Source organism: Schistocerca gregaria, chromosome X (assembly GCF_023897955.1).
Source record: "Schistocerca gregaria isolate iqSchGreg1 chromosome X, iqSchGreg1.2, whole genome shotgun sequence".
Lineage (NCBI taxonomy): Eukaryota > Metazoa > Arthropoda > Insecta > Orthoptera > Acrididae > Schistocerca > Schistocerca gregaria.
The window spans coordinates 207,741,478-207,762,723 of NC_064931.1; the positions used below are offsets into that span (position 1 = coordinate 207,741,478).

The 21,246-nt window shown below is 39.4% G+C and overlaps 1 protein-coding gene across 1 annotated transcript in view; it reads right to left on the minus strand.

The window, feature by feature from the left end:
- Positions 1-21,246, minus strand: part of LOC126297970 (histone-lysine N-methyltransferase trithorax-like) — a 116,012-nt gene that overhangs the window by 20,036 nt on the left and 74,730 nt on the right. The window contains exons 6-10 of the mRNA XM_049989286.1: positions 17,914-20,481; positions 17,347-17,847; positions 13,967-17,256; positions 13,063-13,846; positions 8,056-8,368 (exon numbers count right to left, since the gene is read on the minus strand). Of these exons, the coding sequence (XP_049845243.1) occupies positions 8,056-8,368; positions 13,063-13,846; positions 13,967-17,256; positions 17,347-17,847; positions 17,914-20,481 (7,456 nt within the window). The remainder of the gene's footprint in view (positions 1-8,055; positions 8,369-13,062; positions 13,847-13,966; positions 17,257-17,346; positions 17,848-17,913; positions 20,482-21,246) is intronic.

Below are 21,246 nucleotides of genomic sequence, written 5' to 3' on the forward strand. Positions count from 1 at the left end.
ACAGTCTCCATTTCTTCCTGAACTGTCTCAGCAGCATTACGCCTTGTGCCACTGTGGGGTCTATCATCTAGACAACCCGTGACTTCGAACTACGAAATCATTCTCGCCACAGCTGCATTTGTCAACAGACCTGTACCCATTCGAATCCCCTTCCTATGGCGATAGGATCGTAACGCTGAACTAGCACATTCCCCATTCTGATAATACAGCTTCACTAAAAGTGTCTTTTCAGGTAACGTCAACATGCTGAGACTACTGGTGCATCTGATTCTCTCTCTCATTACAGCTCCTTTTATACGAGGGTCGGTCAAAAAGTAATGCCTCCCATTTTTTTTCTACTTAAAAAAATTAAGTTAAGTGAAAAATTTGAATTTGGCGCCATTCCTCAAACCTTCTTCTGCAATCCACTGCAGTAGTAACTTTCTGTGTCAACAGGTGGCAGCACAGCAGAAGTTTGTAAGATGGCCGACATCGATGTTCGTTTGAGACAGTGTTGTGTGATTGAATTCTTGAATGTAGAAGGTGAAACGCCCATACGCATTCATGAAAGACTGAAGAAGGTGTATGGTGTTGTGACAGTGGATGTCAGCACTGTTAGACGATGGGTTCGTCGTTGTAAGGAAGCTGAAGGGCAAACACCGTTGACTGACGAAAAGCGGAGCGGCAGGCCGGTGAGTGCAGTGACTCCACACGACATTCAGCAAGTTGATGACGTCATTCGTGGTGACCGTCGGGTGACTGCAGATGAAGTGTGTCGCATTATTTCTCTTAGTAAAGGCAGTGTGATCACGATTATTAAACAATTGGGGTACTCAAAAGTTTGTGCACGGTGGGTTCCAAGAATGTTAACCGATCAGAATAAAGAGGCAAGGAAAACAATAGCCTCCAAACACTTGCAGCGCTTCCGTTTGGAGGGAGATGAGTTTCTGAAAAAAATTGTAACCGGGGACGAAACATGGGTGCATTTTTTTGAACCCGAATCAAAGAGGCAGTCAATGGAGTGGTGTCACACAAGCTCGCCGAGGAAGCAAAAATTCAAAACTGTGCGATCGGCAGGGAAAGTTATGGCAACAGTTTTCTGGGATACAGAGGGTGTGATTCTGGTTGATTTTTTGGAGCAGGGATGCACAATAAATTCTGTTCAATACGTCACAACCCTCAAAAAACTTAAAGCACGTCTTCAGCGAGTTCGCCCAACAAAATCAATGGCAGATGTTCTTCTTTTGCATGACAATGCAAGACCACACACCAGTCGTCACACCTTTGACGAGATTGTCAAAATTGGATGGGAAGTTTTGCCTCATCCCCCATACAGCCCTGACCTGGCACCATCAGACTTCCATCTGTTCAGGCCACTAAAAGAAGCTCATCGTGGGATTCATTTTGAAGATGAGGAGGCCGTCAAAACATCCGTGTGTCAATGGCTTAGGAAGCAGAGCTGTGATTTTTACCGTGCTGGGATACATGCCCTTGTTCAAAGATGGACCAAAACTGTAGAGATGGGCGGAGATTACATTGAAAAATGACAAAATGATCCTCAATGTTGTGGTTTTCAACCTATGTAATTGCATTTAAATTTCCTGACAATTAAACGTAGAAAAAAAAATAGGAGGCATTACTTTTTGACTGACCCTCGTACATGATTGTCATGTGCAGTCACTGACGTTTTGCTGTCCAGCGCCATCTGTTGAACATTTTGTGAACTTTTTTTTGTTCTAATAAAACCCCATGTCATTCCAAGCATGTGTATCAATTTTTACCTCTCTATCTACATTATTCTGTGGTTTATTAAGTTTCCAAATTTACACTGACTTTTTGATCACCCGGTTTATATATGTGTGCTGACAATAGCTTTATGTATCTACCTGTTGCCTGAGAGTGAGCCATCAACTTGAAACTGGTAGCAGTAGATAAAATGTAACATGCAGCTCTGGTAGGTCATTATTATATTAGTATGCATTTAATATTAAATTATTATTTTGTTTTCTTTCTTGTATTTGAAATTCTTTGGGAAGACCTCCATTTTGCAGATACCAGTAATGCTCATTCTCATTCTCAAACATTGTAATTTGGCTCCTTTATCATTCTGTTATTGTTTTCAGCCAAATCTAATGATAAATCATTAATATCATATGCAGTTAATAGCAGGTAGGATCAACATGTCAACACTGTTACAGACATATACCACAATGTTGGTATCAACTACACAATCACATTAAGAAAAGGCTGAAATATTGCAGTTCTTGGGATCTGTCAGATACAGTTATCACCAATATGCAGGCAAAGGATTTTGAAGGAACATTACATGCTCTCAATAATTTTTTTTTTTTTTTTTTTTTTTTTGTCATCAGTCTACTGTGCTAACCCCTTCATCTCAGAGTAGCACTTGCAACCTACGTCCTCAATTATTTGCTTGACGTATTCCAATCTCTGTCTTCATCTACAGTTTTTGCCCTCTACAGCTCCCTCTAATACCATGGAAGTCATTCCCTCATGTCTTAGCAGATGTCCTATCATCCTGTCCCTTCTCCTTATCAGTGTTTTCCACATATTCCTTTCCTCTCCGATTCTGCGTAGAACCTCCTCATTCCTTACCTTATCAGTCCACCTAATTATCAACATTCGTCTATAGCACCACATCTCAAATGCTTCGATTCTCTTCTGTTCCGGTTTTCCCACAGTCCATATTTCACTACCATACAATGCTGTACTCCAGACGTACATCCTCAGCAATTTCTTCCTCAAATTAAGGCCGGTATTTGATATTAGTAGACTTCTCTTGGCCAGAAATGCCTTTTTTGCCATAGCGAGTCTGCTTTTGATGTCCTCCTTGCTCCGTCCGTCATTGGTTATTTTACTGCCTAGGTAGCAGAATTCCTTAACTTCATTGACTTCGTGACCATCAATCCTGATGTTAAGTTTCTCGCTGTTCTCATTTCTACTACTTCTCATTACATTCATCTTTCTCCGATTTACTCTCAAACCATACTGTGTACTCATTAGACTGTTCATTCCGTTCAGCAGATCATTTAATTCTTCTTCACTTTCACTCAGGATAGCAATGTCATCAGCGAATCGTATCATTGATATCCTTTCACCTTATATTTTAATTCCACCCCTGAACCTTTCTTTTATTTCCATCATTGCTTCCTCGATGTACAGATTGAAGAGTAGGGGCAAAAGGCTACAACCTTGTCTTATGCCCTTCTTAATACGAGCACTTCGTTCTTGATCGTCCACTCTTATTATTCCCTCTTGGTTGTTGTACATATTGTATATGACCCATCTCTCCCTATAGCTTATCCCTACTTTTTTCAGAATCTCGAACAGCTTGCACCATTTTATATTGTTGAACGCTTTTTCCAGGTCGACAAATCCTAGGAACGTGTCTTGATTTTTCTTTAGCCTTGCTTCCATTATTAGCAGTAACATCAGAATTGCCTCTCTCGTGCCTTTACTTTTCCTAAAGCCAAACTGATCGTCACCTAGCGCATTCTCAATTTACTATTCCATTCTTCTGTATATTATTCTTGTAAGCAGCTTTGATGCATGAGCTGTTAAGCTGATTGTGCAATAATTCTCGCACTTGTCAGCTCTTGCCGTCTTTGGAATTGTGTGGATGATGCTTTTCCGAAAGTCAGATGGTATGTCACCAGACTCATATATTCCACACACCAACATGAATAGTCGTTTTGTTGCCACTTCCCCTAATGATTTTAGAAATTCTGATGGAATGTTATCTATCCCTTCTGCCTTATCTGACCGTAAGTCCTCTAAAGCTCTTTTAAATTCCTATTCTAATACTGGATCCCCTATCTCTTCTAAATCGACTTCTGTTTCTTCTTCTATCACATCAGACAAATCTTCACCCTCAAAGAGGCTTTCAATGTATTCTTTCCACCTATCTGCTCTCTCCTCTGCATTTAACAGTGGAATTCCCATTGCACTCTTAATGTTACCACCGTTGCTTTTGTTTTGACTTTCCTGTATGCTGAGTCTGTCCTTCCAACAATCATATCTTTTTCGATGTCTTCACATTTTTCCTGCAGCCATTTCATCATAGCTTCCCTGCACTTCCTATTTATTTCATTCCTCAGCGACTTGTATTTCTGTATTCCTGATTTTCCCAGAACATGTTTGTACTTCCTCCTTTCATCAATCAACTGAAGTATTTCTTCTGTTACCCATGGTTTCTTCGCAGCTACCTTCTTTGTACCTATGTTTTCCTTCCCAACTTCTGTGATGGCCCTTTTTAGAGATGTCCATTCCTCTTCAACTGTGTTGCCTATTGCGCTATTCCTTATTGCTGTATCTATAGAATTAGAGAACTTCAAACGTATCTCGTCATTCCTTAGAATGTCTTGAACTTCAGCCTACTCTTCATCACTACTATATTGTGATCTGAGTCTGTATCTGCTCCTGGGTACGCCTTACAATCCAGTATCTGATTTTGGAATCTCTGTCTGACCATGATGTAATCTAATTGAAATCTTCCCATATCTCCCGGCCTTTTCCAAGTATACCTCCTCCTCTTGTGATTCTTGAACAGGGTATTCGCTATTACTAGCTGAAACTTGTTACAGAACTCAATTAGTCTTTCTCCTCTTTCATTCCTTGTCCCAAGCCCATATTCTCCTGTAACCTCTTCTTCTACTTCTTCCCCTACAACTGCATTCCAGTCACCCATGACTATTAGATTTTTGTCCCCCTTTACATACTTCATTACCCTTTCAATATCCTCACACACTTTCTCTATCTGTTCATCTTCAGCTTGCGATGTCGGCATGTATACCTGAACTATCGTTGTCGGTGTTGGTCTGCTGTCGATTCTGATTAGAACAACCCGGTCACTGAACTGTTCACAGTAACACACTCTCTGCCCTACCTTCCCATTCATAATGAATCCTACACCTGTTATACCATTTTCTGCTGCTGTTGCTATTACCTAATAATCATCTGACCAGAAATCCTTGTCTTCCTTGAACTTCACTTCACTGACCCCTACTATATCTAGATTGAGCCTTTGCATTTCCCTTTTCAGATTTTCTAGTTTCCCTACCACGTTCAAGCTTCTGACATTTCACGCCCCGACTCGTAGAACATTACCCTTTCATTGATTATTCAATCTTTTTCTCATGGTAACCTCCCCCTTTGCAGTCCTCTCCCAGAGATCCGAATGGGGGACTATTCCGGAATCTTTTGCCAATGGAGAGATCATCATGACACTTCTTCAACTACAGGCCACATGTCCCATGGATACACGTTACATGTCTTTAATGCAGTGGTTTCCATTGCCTTCTGCATCCTCATGTCATTGATCATTGCTGATTCTTCCGCCTTTAGGGGCAATTTCCCACCCCTAGGACAAGAGAGTGCCCTGAACCTCTATCCGCTCCTCCGCCCTCTTTGACAAGGCCGTTGGCAGAATGAGGCTGACTTCATATGCCGGAAATCTTTGGCCGCCAATGCTGATTATTTATCAAAATTTAGGCAGTGGCAGGGATCGAACCCAGGACCAAAGACATTTAGATTATGAATCAAAGACCTAAGCTAGTTGTGTGTTATATGGCACTTTTTTAAATCTTTGACGATTTTTGGGTACCCTCTTTTTTAGTTCGGTTCCGTGTAAAAACAAGCTTCATGAAATTGGGGGTCATCAGGAAAACGGGACAGGCACCAGGGGCCAGGGCCTTCAAAATAAGGGGGGGGGGGGGGGGGGGGGAATACCATTAACTTCATGATAAATTCATCAATTGCCTAAATGTAGGTAGATTGCTTACTTCAATTTCCTTAATTTTCCTTCACTGGTATAGGTCAGATGACATGAGGGGTCAGCGATTTCAAAACAGGTAGAGACAGGGCAGATTGACTCAAGTCGTTTTACGAACCAACCCGGTCCATCTCCTTAGTTTAAACTTTTGAGCAAGAGTAACAGTCATTAGCAAGTGCAATATCTTTTTAATTTGTTTACAGCATGTTATATGTCTACTTGTGTATTCCTCACTTCAAATAACTGGAAGTGAACTGACATCTGCCAAACAACTGTTTTTCTCTGCAATTAGTGCATATGTAAATTAACTGTGCATCTTAGGCCACACTAGTAGTGCAGGAAGTGATTTATTGGGAAAAACAACACACTGTGATACAAAAGGTGGAAAACTTCATATCAAAATTGGAAACTTTGCATCAACAATGGAAGAACCTACAAGAGTATCCTGGAGGATTGTCAGAAGCTCACAAGCAAACAGGAAAAAGATTATGCTAATACTTCAACAATCATTGCTATTGAAAAAGATAGTGAGTTATTGATCAATAAACAGTTGAATGAGATAAGATCTTCTGAGTTAGCAGAGGCAGTCATGAAGAGCTGAGGGTGAAGTGCATATGCACTGTGTGTCTATGTGCTTATAATTCAAATTTTAGACGTAAATATATTTGAATTAAGAGAACTGGAAAACCCATTCGTGTGTAGTTTTAGAATTAACTGTGATTTCATTTGTCAAAGCACCATCTCGAGGAGTATCTTATAATTCTTCAGGGGTTAACCATTATTGAAAATGGATGACAAAGCTGTTTAATGCTTGAAAATGTTCGTGTGACATAAGCTATTTGATTTATGACCACAAGAAGAGATGTTTATTGCTTGAAAATGTTTGTGTGACAGAAGCAATTTGATTTACGACCACAAGAAGAGAATGAAATTTGTGATTTTGTATTTTCCTTATCGCAGTGTATGTTGAAGCATGGTTCTAAGCCACTTCTGAGGCCAAAACACTGTATTTACTTTTCAGTATGCTCTAATACTTTATACATGTCAAGCTTTCTTGTAGGTTTATAAAAACTGAAAAATCATTCATGGTACCTGTCTCCTGTTCAGTTTCTATTAAACAGAGGTGCGACAAATCCACCTAACCACGATGATGGATCTCCATTAAAATCTAAATGTTAAAGATGGAGCTTGCTCTCTGACGTACATAGGGATTCGTAAAGAACTAAAATGCATACAGCTGATTGAATTTCATTAAAAAAAAAGTACAAATGAGAATAGATCAACATCCATAAAATATCCACAATGGCAATGTGTGCCTGTTGAGGACTCAACACTTCCGCTACTCGTTGAGTTGTTTCCTTTACTCCTCAATTATTTACGTTCTGTCAGAGCTTTAAATACCACATTTAGGAATTATTCAATAGCCACCACAACTAGGTCTAGATAGAGCCACTGGTTTCTCTTGACAAAAAACTACTTAGTCAATCCAAGAGCATCACAAAGATGTTCAATAAACTCTGTTGGGTGACCCTACGAATGTGTCTCACTTTTGAAACTTTAGTAGTCTACATTACAATATGAATAATTAATTCTATTACCTTGTGGAAGATGGGTATTACTTAATTAACTAGACAGTAAAATAAGGAAATTTGGGCTTGTAAAGAGGGGGCATCAAAAATTAAATAATGGAGTATCCAGGATACAGTAATGACAATATTATGAAAAGGATAGTTGCTACTCACCATTATAGTGTTACAGCATATAGCGCAATATGGTGAGTAGCAACTATCCTTTTGATTACAAGGGTATCAAAAACTGTTATTCTCGTAAACTATCTATGAATTGAATAACAGGTGGAGAAATGATTCTGGTACACCACATACCCCCATCCCCTTTATACAATGCATGCTGCCCACTGGTGTAAATATGTAAATGTTAAGTCCTTTCGTCACACACATACCATCAATACATTCAACCATCTCCTCATTTTTACCTATACCTCTCATAAGAGGAGGAAGGGGTGGAGGGGAGGGGAAGACAAAATTAAAAATAGAAAATTAAGAAATCAGTTCTTGACGTTAACATCCAATGCCTGTTTCAGCGAATAGTTGCAAGTAAGTTTATTTGTTGGAAATAATAGATCTCTTACCATTATTTGACCACAAGTACGACAATATCAAAATGTTAGCTGTATTAAATGATACATAGAAATAAAAAGGTTTTATAATAATCAATATGTATTGTTTACAAAGATATAATAAATGAAACTAGAAAACTTTACTTACATCACAGGAATGATTGATGAACCGAGCTGCATTGCCACGCATAGTAGCATCCACCACTAACTGATCATCAATTCTAAACATGTAGCAACCAATGCCTTTTGATTCATACAATTTCTCCCTCTTCTCTGTAAGAGTTGAACGAATGACTTCACCTGCATACTCTATAACCATCTCACCAGATTCAATATCTCTCAGACAAAACAGTCCTCTTCCATGAATATGCGACTGGTAAACACCAACAGCTTTGTTTGGATTTGCTCGTTTCAAATTCCGGAAACGCATAGCCATTGGCAGGTTGGAGCTCGTTGCACGCCTGAAATTAAAGATATTTCAATACTCAAAAATGAAACTGTATTATGATAACATCATGTTAAAATTACAAAGTCCTGGTGTGGGCTAAATGAAAACAATCATATCCCCTTCGTTTTTGTATCCAACACTCAACTCAAGAGTACCCCATACTGAATCCTTTAACACAGAATCTAATCATCATAAAGGAAGAAAATGCAGAAAGGTTGTACAGAACAGTGGATGATTTTCAAGATACAAAATCTAAACTGTGAATTAACTTTGCCTACAATTTTAATGCAATGTGTAAATACAAATAAGCAAAGTAGCTCACTGTTACCACACAATCTATCATTCTGGGAATGTCTATTACTTTTTGGCACTTCTTCCAGCAATAAGTGCACTCTAACTGCTATCCTTTATTTCAAAGTTTAATGCAACATGTTTCTGCAACATTCAAATAATAATTCACTATTTCAGTTATTTTATTACACATTACATTTACACATACTGTCTGGCAGGAATATTCTATGACATCTTAAAATACCAATTAACTTTCTACCATGAATCAAAGAGCACATGAAAATATAAAAACCATGTAATGCAAAGCATAGTGTTGCCCCTATCAGAACAGAAGTTAATAAGAAAGAACACAATAATAATAATTCAAAGGGTAATAAAATATTTTTTGAAAGAAGAAGAAGAAAAAGAAGGAAGACAGAGTAAAACAGTTGCATTCCACCTCTAAGAATAAGTATATCCAGATTAAACAGTAATACCAGTCTCAGAAAGATGATTCCCATGTTTGAAGAAGGGATCAAACCACTCCATGCATATCTGCATATCTCAGAAGAATTTTTTTTTTTTTTTTTAACTGTTGTAACTTTTACTCATCCCTGCTGTGACAAAGTTGGACACACTTGAGATTTTCAGTCTTTGTCAGTGCACCCTTTGGATGCTGTGCTCAAACAAATACTGACTGGTTAAAAACATATTTCAGTAGCTACGGTCATTGAGGGCAAAGATTCTGTATCTGTTTCACTCTTTTGACATCCCGATGTGTCATCTCTACTCATTGCAGCTATCACAGTTCCAAGTAGGAGCATGTAGTGCTCTATGGCGGACTGAAGAGAGATGTGATTACATACACACTTGCTTCTTCACACAAGTATTATATAGTGCATAATTATCGGAAATATACCATGGTTGGACAAAAATATGGAAACACAAAGAGAAATGCACACTTGAACACAAATGCAGTTACCAATCAAGCCTTCAGGTTTTGCTGTTATATTTGACCATGAACAGCACTTGTGCAATGTTCTCAATGCATTGCAATGGTCAGTCATTTACAGAACAGTGTACTTTGTAGTTGTGAGTGCATTATTTCACAGCTAAGTGAATTCAAACATGGGAAAATTGTTGGTGCTAGTATGGTGGATGATTCTGTAACCAGGTACCTGAAATGTCTCACATTTCGAGAGTCGCCATATAGAAGATTTATACCACACATAATGAAAGTGGAAAATCATCATCTGCTAAGTCAAAATGCAGACAGAAGTGTGTGCTGAGTGATTGTGACAGGCATCCACTGAAGAGAATTGTGACGGAAAATAAGGGAACAACCCATGCAAAGTGCTGCAGAACTGAATGTCACACTCATCAACCGTATCAGAACCAAAACAAAATGAAAGGAGTTCCATAGTGACGCAAATGGATGTAACAGGAAAATGTGGTGCTGAAGCTGTAAAGCAAAAGAAGAAAGTCATTTGGTTGTATGAGTCTTGCTTCACACTGTTTCTAACTTCTAACTGAGTTTATATCCCAAAAGTGAAACATGGCAGAGGTTCGGTGATGATTTGAGCAGCCATATTGTGGTACTGCATGGCCCATGTGGGTAATCTACAAGCCCACATTACTCCCAAGGATTGCATGTCCATCCCATGGAACAATGGTTGTTCCTCAATGGTGTTGCTGTGTCCCAAGTTGGCAGCATCCCTTTTTACACAGCTTGCATCATCCAGGACTGGTTTTGTAAACATGAGGACGAATTGTCACATCTCCCCTGTCAACAAGTCACCCGATTTCAATATTATCAAGCATATATGCTCTAGCTCAATAAGTCTGGGGCTCCAAAACACCTGGTATCCTTACTAAGAGGTCTTTATAGTAGCCATACTGCAACCATAAAAGTAGATGGTGAATACTCGAAATTTTTCGATGTGACCAACAGCGTCAGATAAGGTTGCATACTGTCACTTCAGCTCTACAATATCTATGCAGCGAGTGTAACCAGGAGAGTGCTGGATGGCTGGGATGTTGGGATTTCAATTGGCAGCAGAAAAATTTATGCTTTGCAGATGATACTACACTCATAGCAGGACGTGAGGAAGAACTTGGTAATCAGGAGTGAGAGATATTAGTCTAAACCTTGACCTAGAGATAAACATGGGAGAAAAGAAGAAGAAGAAGAAGAAGAAGAATGGTTATAAATCACCAAGGCATCGATCAAAACCAACTTACGGGATGCTTAAGGAATCTGGAGATAGTGAGTGATTATGTATACCTAGGCATTCTGATCAGTTTCCAAAGGAAAGTGTGATAAAAAGATAAGAAGACAAATCATTCTTGGCAGAGCCGCAATGGTCAAACTCACTAAGATATGGCAGAATCAGGCAATATCCAAGACAATGAAGATGTGCTTGGTAGAAGCATTGGTGTTTCCTGTATTCTTATACAGATGGAAGATCTGGACTGTGAAAGGTAGTGATAAGAACCGCATTGATGCCTTCGAGATGTGGTGTTGACGGAAAATGCTACATGTATTGTGGACACAAAAAAGAACAAAATAATAGAAGAATTTAAAATCACAAGAAGGTTATCTTCTCGTCTCAGCCAAAGATACCTTCAGTTCCTTGGGTACATCTTCAGAAGGAAAGAGGATAATTTAGAGAAGACCAACGTGCAGGGAAAAATTGACAGCATGAGATCACGTGGGAGAGCAGCGAACAGATGGTTGGATCAAGCGAAGAAGATTACCAGCCTGCCACTTCACATGATATTAAGAAAGGCCAAAGATTGCTGTGAAAGGACACATCTGTCTAAAGTTTCAACTACATAAGAATGAATGAGCAAATGAGGTCACGACACTCAACAATGAGTAAAAACTAATGATGAATGGGCTAAAAAAAGCCATTCTTGGCAGTTTTTTTTCCAATGTATGTCAACGTTTTCCTCAGTTTGTAATCTATTGGAAAGCAGTAGGGGAATGAAATTTTATATTCTAAGTTATTATGTGCAAATTTCAAGCTTATTCCATAATTACATCCAGAGATATAAAAAGCAAAAATTCATATTTCTCCACAAGTGTCCTTTTTCCCCCCAACTTACTTTGCTTCACATTATCCACACAAAAACTGATCAAAAATTTGTGTTATTATTTTGCTTAAGAGAGTGCAAAAAGTTGTACAAGGTGGCCAAGTTTTTGTTTCTTTCAAGTTGCTGGAGACTATGCATCAAAACTGCCAAACAGTCAGGGATACTCTGTTGAAAGCAGTGCTATGGGGTCAAATAAATGACTATATCTCTGCCAGTATTATATTAGCAAAAGTGTATTCATTGGGAACATGTGTGAATGTTCACACAAAAATTTCAGCTAAATCAGTGATGTTCATGAGTGAACTACTTCCAAAATTGACCACTTGTCATGGAATGGCCCAAAGAGAAAAGTCAAGTTTCACAGTTTCTTTTATGTACTTATCACATCTAAGCCGCTGTGAATGTGATGACTATTTGCATCCTTATGAATGGAAATAAGTATTCTGCATTGCTTCAAAATGAACTAAATTTTCCATATCTGCAGTTTATAGAGAAAACAAGAAACGGATCATAGTATAACAAGAGAGTGTTCACAGTTTCTCTGCACAGGCTTTCTTACACACCAACACACATCTGTAAAGCCCACAGTGTTTTTATCCCAGTGGTACTTGTTAGGTCTCAATTCAATTTTCATTTTTTTTTCCTTTTCTGTACCAGATGCACTGTTTGCTCATGCTATGTTACAATAATAGAGAGGTTATTGTATCATAACTGTCAAAATTATTTCTATATTAGTGCTTAATAGAAGTAGTTGTTTTACAGTGTATGTGATGAACCCCCCCCCCCCCCTCAACACCCCCTCCCCCCAATTTAACAGCAGATGATATCATGAAATTATAAATTGGTTAGATAGAATAGATTAATAAAGTCACACTTAGTTACTATTACAGCATATTTGTAATAAATAGAATTTAAACATTGGAAAGAGTAAAGATAGCCTCTTACCAGATAACCAAGCCACATACAGACGACTGAACATACAGCTCAGTTCTTGGGCATGTCACCTTCAATGCTAGTGAGTGAGTGTGTGTGTGTGTGTGTGTGTGTGTGTGTGTGAGAGAGAGAGAGAGAGAGAGAGAGAGAGAGAGAGAGAGAGAGAGAGAGAGAGAGAGAGAGAGAGGGGGGGGAGGGGAGGGGGTGTCTTGGTCCAAATGGATGACCCCCCCTTCTTTTTTTCTTATTGGTGCCTCCGTTATTGCTCAGAACTTTATACAGTGAGTTGTTATTTTTACTCTTTCTGTTGTTTTTATTCCACCTAGGAAGAATGGATTTTTTCAATACCATATTACTACTTAAGTAATTACATAAAAGCATGACACTACAATATACCACAAAACCTACCTGTTACTCATTAACTTGCTGTCATTTTGTTGAACAAATTTCGGAGGATTCCTGTGGCTGGAGGCCAGCCAACTGAACATGTCATAAGGTCTTCGAGATTTAAAAGGTTCAGTTCTAATGCATCCACTTTTATTAGGAGGTGGCAAAGTGTCCAAGTCATCCTCTGGTCGTAATGTCCGTTGTTTGTGGTAACGAGGTTTGTATTTTACACATCGACCAACTCCTGGTAATTGTTCAACGAGATATCTAACAGCATTATGCTTCAAGCCGAGAATCTGTAAACTTTTCTGCTTCAAACTAAATGGATTCAGTGGTAGTGGTGGCATTTTGTTCACAATTCGAGCATTCTGAACAGCGTCAAACACTTTCTGCCATGCCTCACTAAACGATTTTGAAGTGCAACAAAAACCATCTTGAGAACAGATTTCATACATAATATAAGATGATTTTTCTTCAGAATTTTCTCCATTACAGTATACTAGAGACGTGTCCCTACTGTCATCACCACCATTATCATCCTCGTCACCGCTATCATCTTCATTCTCATCCTCGTCACCTTCGTCACAATCATTGTCACCATTTTCTTCCTCTTCCTCCTCGTCGTCATCTTTACAACATTCAGTATCGTCATCCTCTTCATCATTGTAACCGGTAGTACCAGTGTCATCGACATTCTTTTCAGTAGTCAAATCACGTATATCTGGCCTACTGTCTTTCTCAATACTGCCACAAATATTACAGTCACTTGGAGGTCCAAATCCGCTATAAGCATCACCAGCATTATCTTCATCACTGACATCCATACAGTTGCCGCTGTTATTGGTAGCACTTCTGCCACCGCCACCACCACTGCTGCCGCCACCGCCGCCACTACCACCACCGCCGCCGCCGCCGCCACAGCTACTGCCATCACAGTCATCTTTTGTCAATGAAGATGCTGCTCTTTCTTTTTCAGTGTCACTGCTATATACAGACACATCAGAATTTACTTGTGGAACAGTGTTGCATGTGAAAAAGGATTTCCTCTCTTCTGGACAATTTTTCTGAGTGTACAGCCGTGCCACATTCTGTTCATCATATTGTGGGCTGCTGACAGAAGTGTTACATTCTGATGAAGGTGTTCTTTTTGGAAAACGGTCCAAGCTGATTCCAGAGGTACACTCTACATCCTCCTCCTCCTTATCTCTGTTCACAAGTACAGCTTCTGCAAAGGTATCACTTTCTGTGACATCAACATACTTAACATTCTGCAGTTTCAAAATACGGCTTTCATCATTTGTTAGAGATGTACTGAACTTTCCCTGCTTTTGCAAAATAGGTTTTGATGAAGACAATTTGTCAGATAAATTACTAGCTTTAACTTTGATATTATTATGTCTGTTTACAACTGTTTTCGAGGGTGGGATTGCGTCAGTAATGTGTAACACTGACCTGCCGTTCCCTTCTTTATCTGGCTCTTCAACTGAATTATCATTAACTGGACTGGTTTGTCTAGTAGCCAATCTTTTGTATTTTCCATGTGACAGTGTTTCCCTCCTGCAGGGAGATTCTGTTACTTTGTGTCCAGGGAGTCTACTGATGACTGTAGGTGCTGATGTATTGAATGTGGACATATCATTATTGCAAAGTTGATCTTTAGAGGAAGGATTGTGGTTATAGCTAATTGCTTGATTCAGCAAATTAGCAATACATTTTGGTTCATTATATTCTGTGCTAACTTCTAGACTGTGGTCAGGTTCTCTATCGATTACCCACAATTCACTAGGATTATTTGTCAGATGTGCTGGAATATCCGAAGATTTTTGATTCAAACTGAGAGCCCCGTCTTCCATTACTACATGCGTCAGCACTTGTCCTACTATTGCTGCCTCACAGCGCTTCTTACATGCACAACAAACATCAAATGCATAGCAATACACGCATGAACAGCAAATCTGGTTTTTCTTTCTTGTTGACACTGATTCTGCACGCTTTGTAAGGATAGTGGTATTAGATTGCAGACATGTGCAGAATATCTGATGTCCACTGTTTTCAGACAGCTGCTGCTCTGCTTGGATAAGGCAGTCCTCACGGTCAGACTGTGACTTGCCTGAACATTTGTCACAAGCATTTCTGACAGGTGACGCAGGAGGACTCGTGTTAACACCACTGGTCACACACCTAGGTGTTATAATCCTTGCCATTTCAAAACGTGTGTGGACACCAAGTCTAGGATTCATGATCTTTGTTTTATCATAGGGCGTGTTGACACCAGTGCTTACGCGCCTGGGTGTCATTATCTTCGGAAATTCAGAATCGATTGGAAATTTAGATTCAGCGTTACCAAAGTTGCTCACACGTCTGGGTGTCATTATCTTCGGAAATTCAGAATCATCGTTAACAAAGTTGCTCACATGTCTGGGCGTCATGATCTTCGGAAAGTCAGAATCGGCGTTAGCAAACTTGCTCACACGTCTAGGTGTAATGATCTTCGGAAATTCAGAATCGTTCGGAAATTCAGAAACGGCGTTACCGAAGTTGGTCACACGTCTAGGTGTAATGATCTTCGGAAATTCAGAATTTGTGCTAACACATCTTGGTGTCATGATCTTTGGAAATTCAGGTTTTGTGCTAGCACATCTCGGTGTCATTATCTTTGGATATTCAGGTTTTTTATCATTTGACATATCAAAGGATGTGTTCACACCAGTGCTCACACATTTAGGTGTTATGATCTTTGGAAATTCAGGATTTATGCTAACACTACTGCCCACACATCTAGGTGCCATGATCTTTGGAAATTCATGATCTGTGCTCACACATCTAGGTGCCATGATCTTTGGAAATTCATGATCTGTGCTAACACTACTGCCCACACAGCTAGGTGCCATGATCTTTGGAAATTCATGATCTGTGCTAACACTACTGCTCACACGTCTGGGCGTCATGACCTTTGGAAATTCATGATCTGTGCTAGCACTACTGCTCACACGTCTAGGTGTCATGATCTTTGGAAATTCATGATCTGTGCCAACACTACTGCTCACACGTCTAGGCGTCATGATCTTTGGAAATTCAGAATTCTGGCTACCATTATTGCTCACGCATCTGGGTGTCATGACCTTTGACATTTCAAAATACATATGCCCACCACTGTTCACACACCTAGGAGTCTCAACACTAGACATTTCGGGGGCCACATCAACACTGGTGCTCGCACATTTGGGTGTCACAATCTTTGTCACTTCAGGGATTGTTCGCCTGCGATTCTCACTTCTCATAACTGTCTTTAATGTAACTGATGTACACGTGCTAGATGATTCAGGGTACTGAACAGCTTGATCTTCTGTGCACACTTGTTGAGCTGGCAAGAAAGAGTGATCATACGAAGGCACTTGCATGCTGACAGTCGAAGGTGGGCAGTTTACATACTCTGTATTTCTAACAGGAGAATTTGAAATAGGAGTTTGTTGGTTAATAATAAGGTAACTTGGCTGGACTTCCACAACAGGTTCTAATGTTAATTCAATTACAGATCCTAATTTGCTAGCCTGAAACACTTGTGTCGTAGTTGCCGAAAAACTGCTACTCGCAGCAACCACACCGGGTAGAGCAGCAGAGACAAGTTGGCTTGAAGACATAACTGTATTACTGACTACTGTCTCGTAATTTGAAATATACATAGGCTGTCCAGCTAAATGCATTCCTCCTGGCTGTGTCCCATACATGTCTAAAGATGGCGTACAACCAATCATTGTCTGCTCTGCAGAAACACAATGAACCGCATTTTGCTGTGTGGGAGGAAGTACTGTCCCAAGAAATGCAGAATGTGGAGCTGGTGACTGTACAGGTGAGTTCTGAGGTGGTGCAGCAGAGCACTCAACACTTTCACTCCGCACAGACAAATCTGTGGCATCAGTCTCTCCCAGAACACTTTCACCTACATTACAACAAGATTCAGTTGTATCAAACTGCTGCTTTTTGGTGCATTCTTCCTCACTAGAGCGTGTATTTTCTGAATCACTTTCACTTGTCGAAAGCATAAAATCATTGCAGCATGTTGACAAATGGCGCTCAAAACTTTTCTTTGTCCTGTAGGTACAGCGACACTGAGAGCAGCACACTGACTCTTCTTCAGTATCATATGTCTTGCACCAACTCTTTCCGTGCGCCTGGCTTGAGATAGAGCTACAGTTACAAACAGCTCCAAAATTACTTCCAGAATTAAAATCTGAACTGCAACGTTGACATTGGCCGCAACTTCTCAGTGATGAGGAACTTGCTTCGTAAGCACAGTCTGACAGCTTTTCATCATCAGAACGAGGAGATTGACCACCTTCACTGCCACTGCTACTTAAGGGATCGACAGTACCATCTAACTGGAGGAATCGTGTTTGTGGGTGGCCGTTCCAAGGTAGGAATTTGTTTTCCTTCCCTTCTTCCTTTCTGAGTGTGACTTTCCCCTTACTGCTGTCCGACGGAGACTCCTCATCGACTCCGCACTTGAGTTCTGCAGGTGTCTCAGTTGCAGTAGATGAAACACCCGACGGCAGTGATCGTGAAAGTGTTACGTGAACACATTCTGGCAAGCGCGATTCCTGCAAAGTATGTGATGCATCTGAATCAACAACAACAACAAACGGATTTTCACACACACTCCTTCCAACGGTGTGAGATAGTTTCCGTCTTTTGTATGCTGAAGAGTAGTTGCCATCAGGTTTACAATTCCATGTCGTACTACACGCTCGTTTCCGTCTTTTAGGAGGTTCATCAGATGTAATGTGGACAACATTATTTTGCTTTGTTCTTCTCATTTTCATTCTCTTAGTTCGTTTTACTTTATTTTTACTCAAACCAGCATTCTCTGCAGACTTTTGCTTTGAAAGAGTGCTATTGTGGCACAAATCATCTTGATCTTGCACACTCACTTCTAGAAAACCAGTTTTTTTGGCATTTCCCATATGGTGATTATTTACTAGATTAGCCTCATCTGTACTACTAATTTCTTTTTCTGTCACTGATGGATCATTCCCATAAAATCCATCACTTTTCTCCATAGCTCCCATTTCTTCATATATCATCAGCTTAGGTAATACATCCTGCATTGAAATGCCATCTATAAGGTCGTGAGGCAGATCTTCAAAGACAGCTTCTTTTACTTCAGGAGGCAAATGATCAGCTGCACTTTGTGAGTCATGAAGTGAATTCTCATCAAAATCTTTATTGCTCACTATGTCTAACATGTAATTGACAACCTGATAAACAATTTTATCATCAAGTGAATGACACTTTCGCTTATTCTGATACTTGTGGTACGGAATTCGTCTTTTAAATTTGGAAAATTTCTTCTGATTAATTTTAAAAGATAATTTTGAGTTAGCTTTCAGATTCTTTGTGTCATTTGTTTTAATTTCATGTCTCCATTTGGAAATTTCATTTAGTTTTTCCTCGACTACATGCCTTTCTTGACTATGATCTACTGTCATGTTTTTTCCACAGTCGGGAGACTGAGATTCGTTTTTATTACATAGCACAGTTTTAATGTGATATCGAACTATTCTCCAAGGTTCTATTGAAGACCAAAATAATCTTGTACATGAAAACCCATTTGGTATAATAGCCTCTGGAGTATCAGAAACTTCACTAACAAATTCTCCTATATTTTCAACTGAAAGTGAACCAATCATTAACCTAACCTTTTTAGGTTCAGCAAACTTCTTCTTTTTACGGTCTAGTTCCACATAAATTGGGCGGCATATTTCAAAATCTGATTCATTGTGCAGAACTTTACCAGTGGCACCTTTTGCATGCGATGGGCAGAAAACATTTTTGTCATCCATAAAAGTGCAATTCACTTTCCTCGCACAGGGGAAATGGAAGGTTTCTGGACAATTTCGTGTGCAACATCCTACACTTGCACCTCTTTTTCCACAATGATCACATCGTATCTGACGGCCTCGAGACATTGCACTGTGAACATTCTGTAGCGATCCATCAATTTCCTCAAACACTTCTGCTGACCACAGAGCACAGTTTGTGTGTGCCCATTCATTCTGTCCACAGTACAAAAGTCTGCCTTCTTCAGCGGGCAACCCATCACCAACACCTTTACAAAGGACACAAACTCTATTATCCTGGACAGAATACCCGCTGTAGAAATCATCCAAGGATTTCCCTAACATTTTATCAGGAACAGCATGAAAAGAATCATCCAATATTGACACTTCCATTGAACTATTATGATCATCACTGCCAGATTTTTCTGAAATGATTCTTCTCCTCTTACTTGGTTGTGAGTTACGTTCAGAAACAGGATTATTTGAAACACGTGCAAATTTAGGGTTAAACCATGGGAAAACTTCCTGCATATTATGATAATATAGCTGAAGTAAATCAGAGCAGTGAGATTTATTTAGGATGTCTTCCATTTCCTGATGAAACTGCAGAACTGATGTGTACTCACTGGAATTTACTTTATTTTTTACAGACAGAAATGTTAAGGATGACTTGTGTTTCAAATTTTCCAAACAGTTGCATTCGAGGAACTCATCCTTTGGTACATCGTCACTGCACAATTTCTTGGAACTGGCCTCAGTAAAATTTTCAAAGCTTCTGCTGCTGCTGCTACACTGTTCTAATGACAGCAAACGGCTGGAAGCTACAAAACCCAAACATGATAATGCATGTTCCTTCAGCTCCTCTGCATCATTTCCCCCCAAAATTTTCAATTCTTCATCAGTGCTGCTAATGCCAGAATCACTTGTAGGTGTCGCAAGTGAAACCTGATGCACTTTGGAAGGCGATTTAGTAGTATCGAAAGCAGATGTATCAGATAATTCAGCACACTGAACATCAATTTTAACTGGGAAAAGTGAATTTTGCAAGTACTTGGAAACACAGTCCTTTACGCGAACAGAACATTCTTTTAAGTTATACTTCTCTCGCCAAAGTCTAAGAGAGTTTCCTGACAGGTATGGTACAACAGTTTGCCCTTGGGAGTGAGGAAAACATTTTTCTTCTGAACAGCTATTATGCAAATTATATTCACGATTTGACAATCTCTGATCTCTGGCACAGATATTATCACGTTTTGAATCTGCCAAAAATTCATTGTTGTCATCATCAACTTCATACGTCATTTTTACTTCCACATTTTCAACATGCAGATCTGTAATACTGAGAAATTTGTTGTCTTCACAATTTGAGTCAGTCTTTTCACCCAAGCACATATTTCCAATGGCAGTGGGATCCGAATGTGTATTTATGTTATCACCATCTATTAAATTGGGATGGTATTCACAGTGTTTCTTTGGACTGCATCTGAGCATTGAATAAGCTTTACGATTTTTGCTCAGTAACTTCAGCACAGTTAGGTATCCTGCTTTCATCTCTTCTTCAACAGCATACCACCATGGAGCAGGAGGCTTCTCACAACACTTCCTGTAGGGAAGAAAAAGGGATTATTAAATATTTGAAAAGAGAGAGCAGTGATCAATGTTTATAACTATAAGGTGAGAAGCATAGAAGCCAGCCAGGATAATTTTTTTTTTAAATGTTCATTTTATATTGGAAATTATACACCTACAGGGGAGAGGGAGGGGAAAAAAGGGGGGGCAGATGCTGTTAAAAGGACATTTTACAATGTGTAAGGGTCGAATAGACTATATCCATTTATCACGTGTACAAAAATTTGGAAAGTTATTGGTAAAATGTGCTTCATTCTTCCTTAATAATGTGCATTTGTCATATCAATGGTATGCAATGAAAACCTCATAAGTCAATTTTATTAAATTCTGCAACTGAAGCAAAAACAGTTTCTTAAAAAATAAAATGGTTTCTTAAAAATAATGTAAAGCAAGACAGAAAGCTGCTACATGTGTAACTGTATAGTAGAAGTCCAGTTATTGACAGATTAGAGAAAGCTGAGCACTTTCAAATCTTCCTTTGATTATGGAGTCACTGGTTACAGCAATTACAAGTCTTCACAGACAGATGGACTTATGAGGTTTTCACTGACTGCCATTGATATACTGCTTTGTGCAATCTAAAGTTTTAAAAATTATGAAGTTTGTAAACTGCCACTGATTTTATACTCTGCAAGCCACAAAGTGTTTCATGATGCACACAGGTCCCTCATGCCAGTTTCACTTGTAAATGCACTCCCTTACCCGTTCTGCAAATTGGTGCTTCTTGTAAGGTATATCT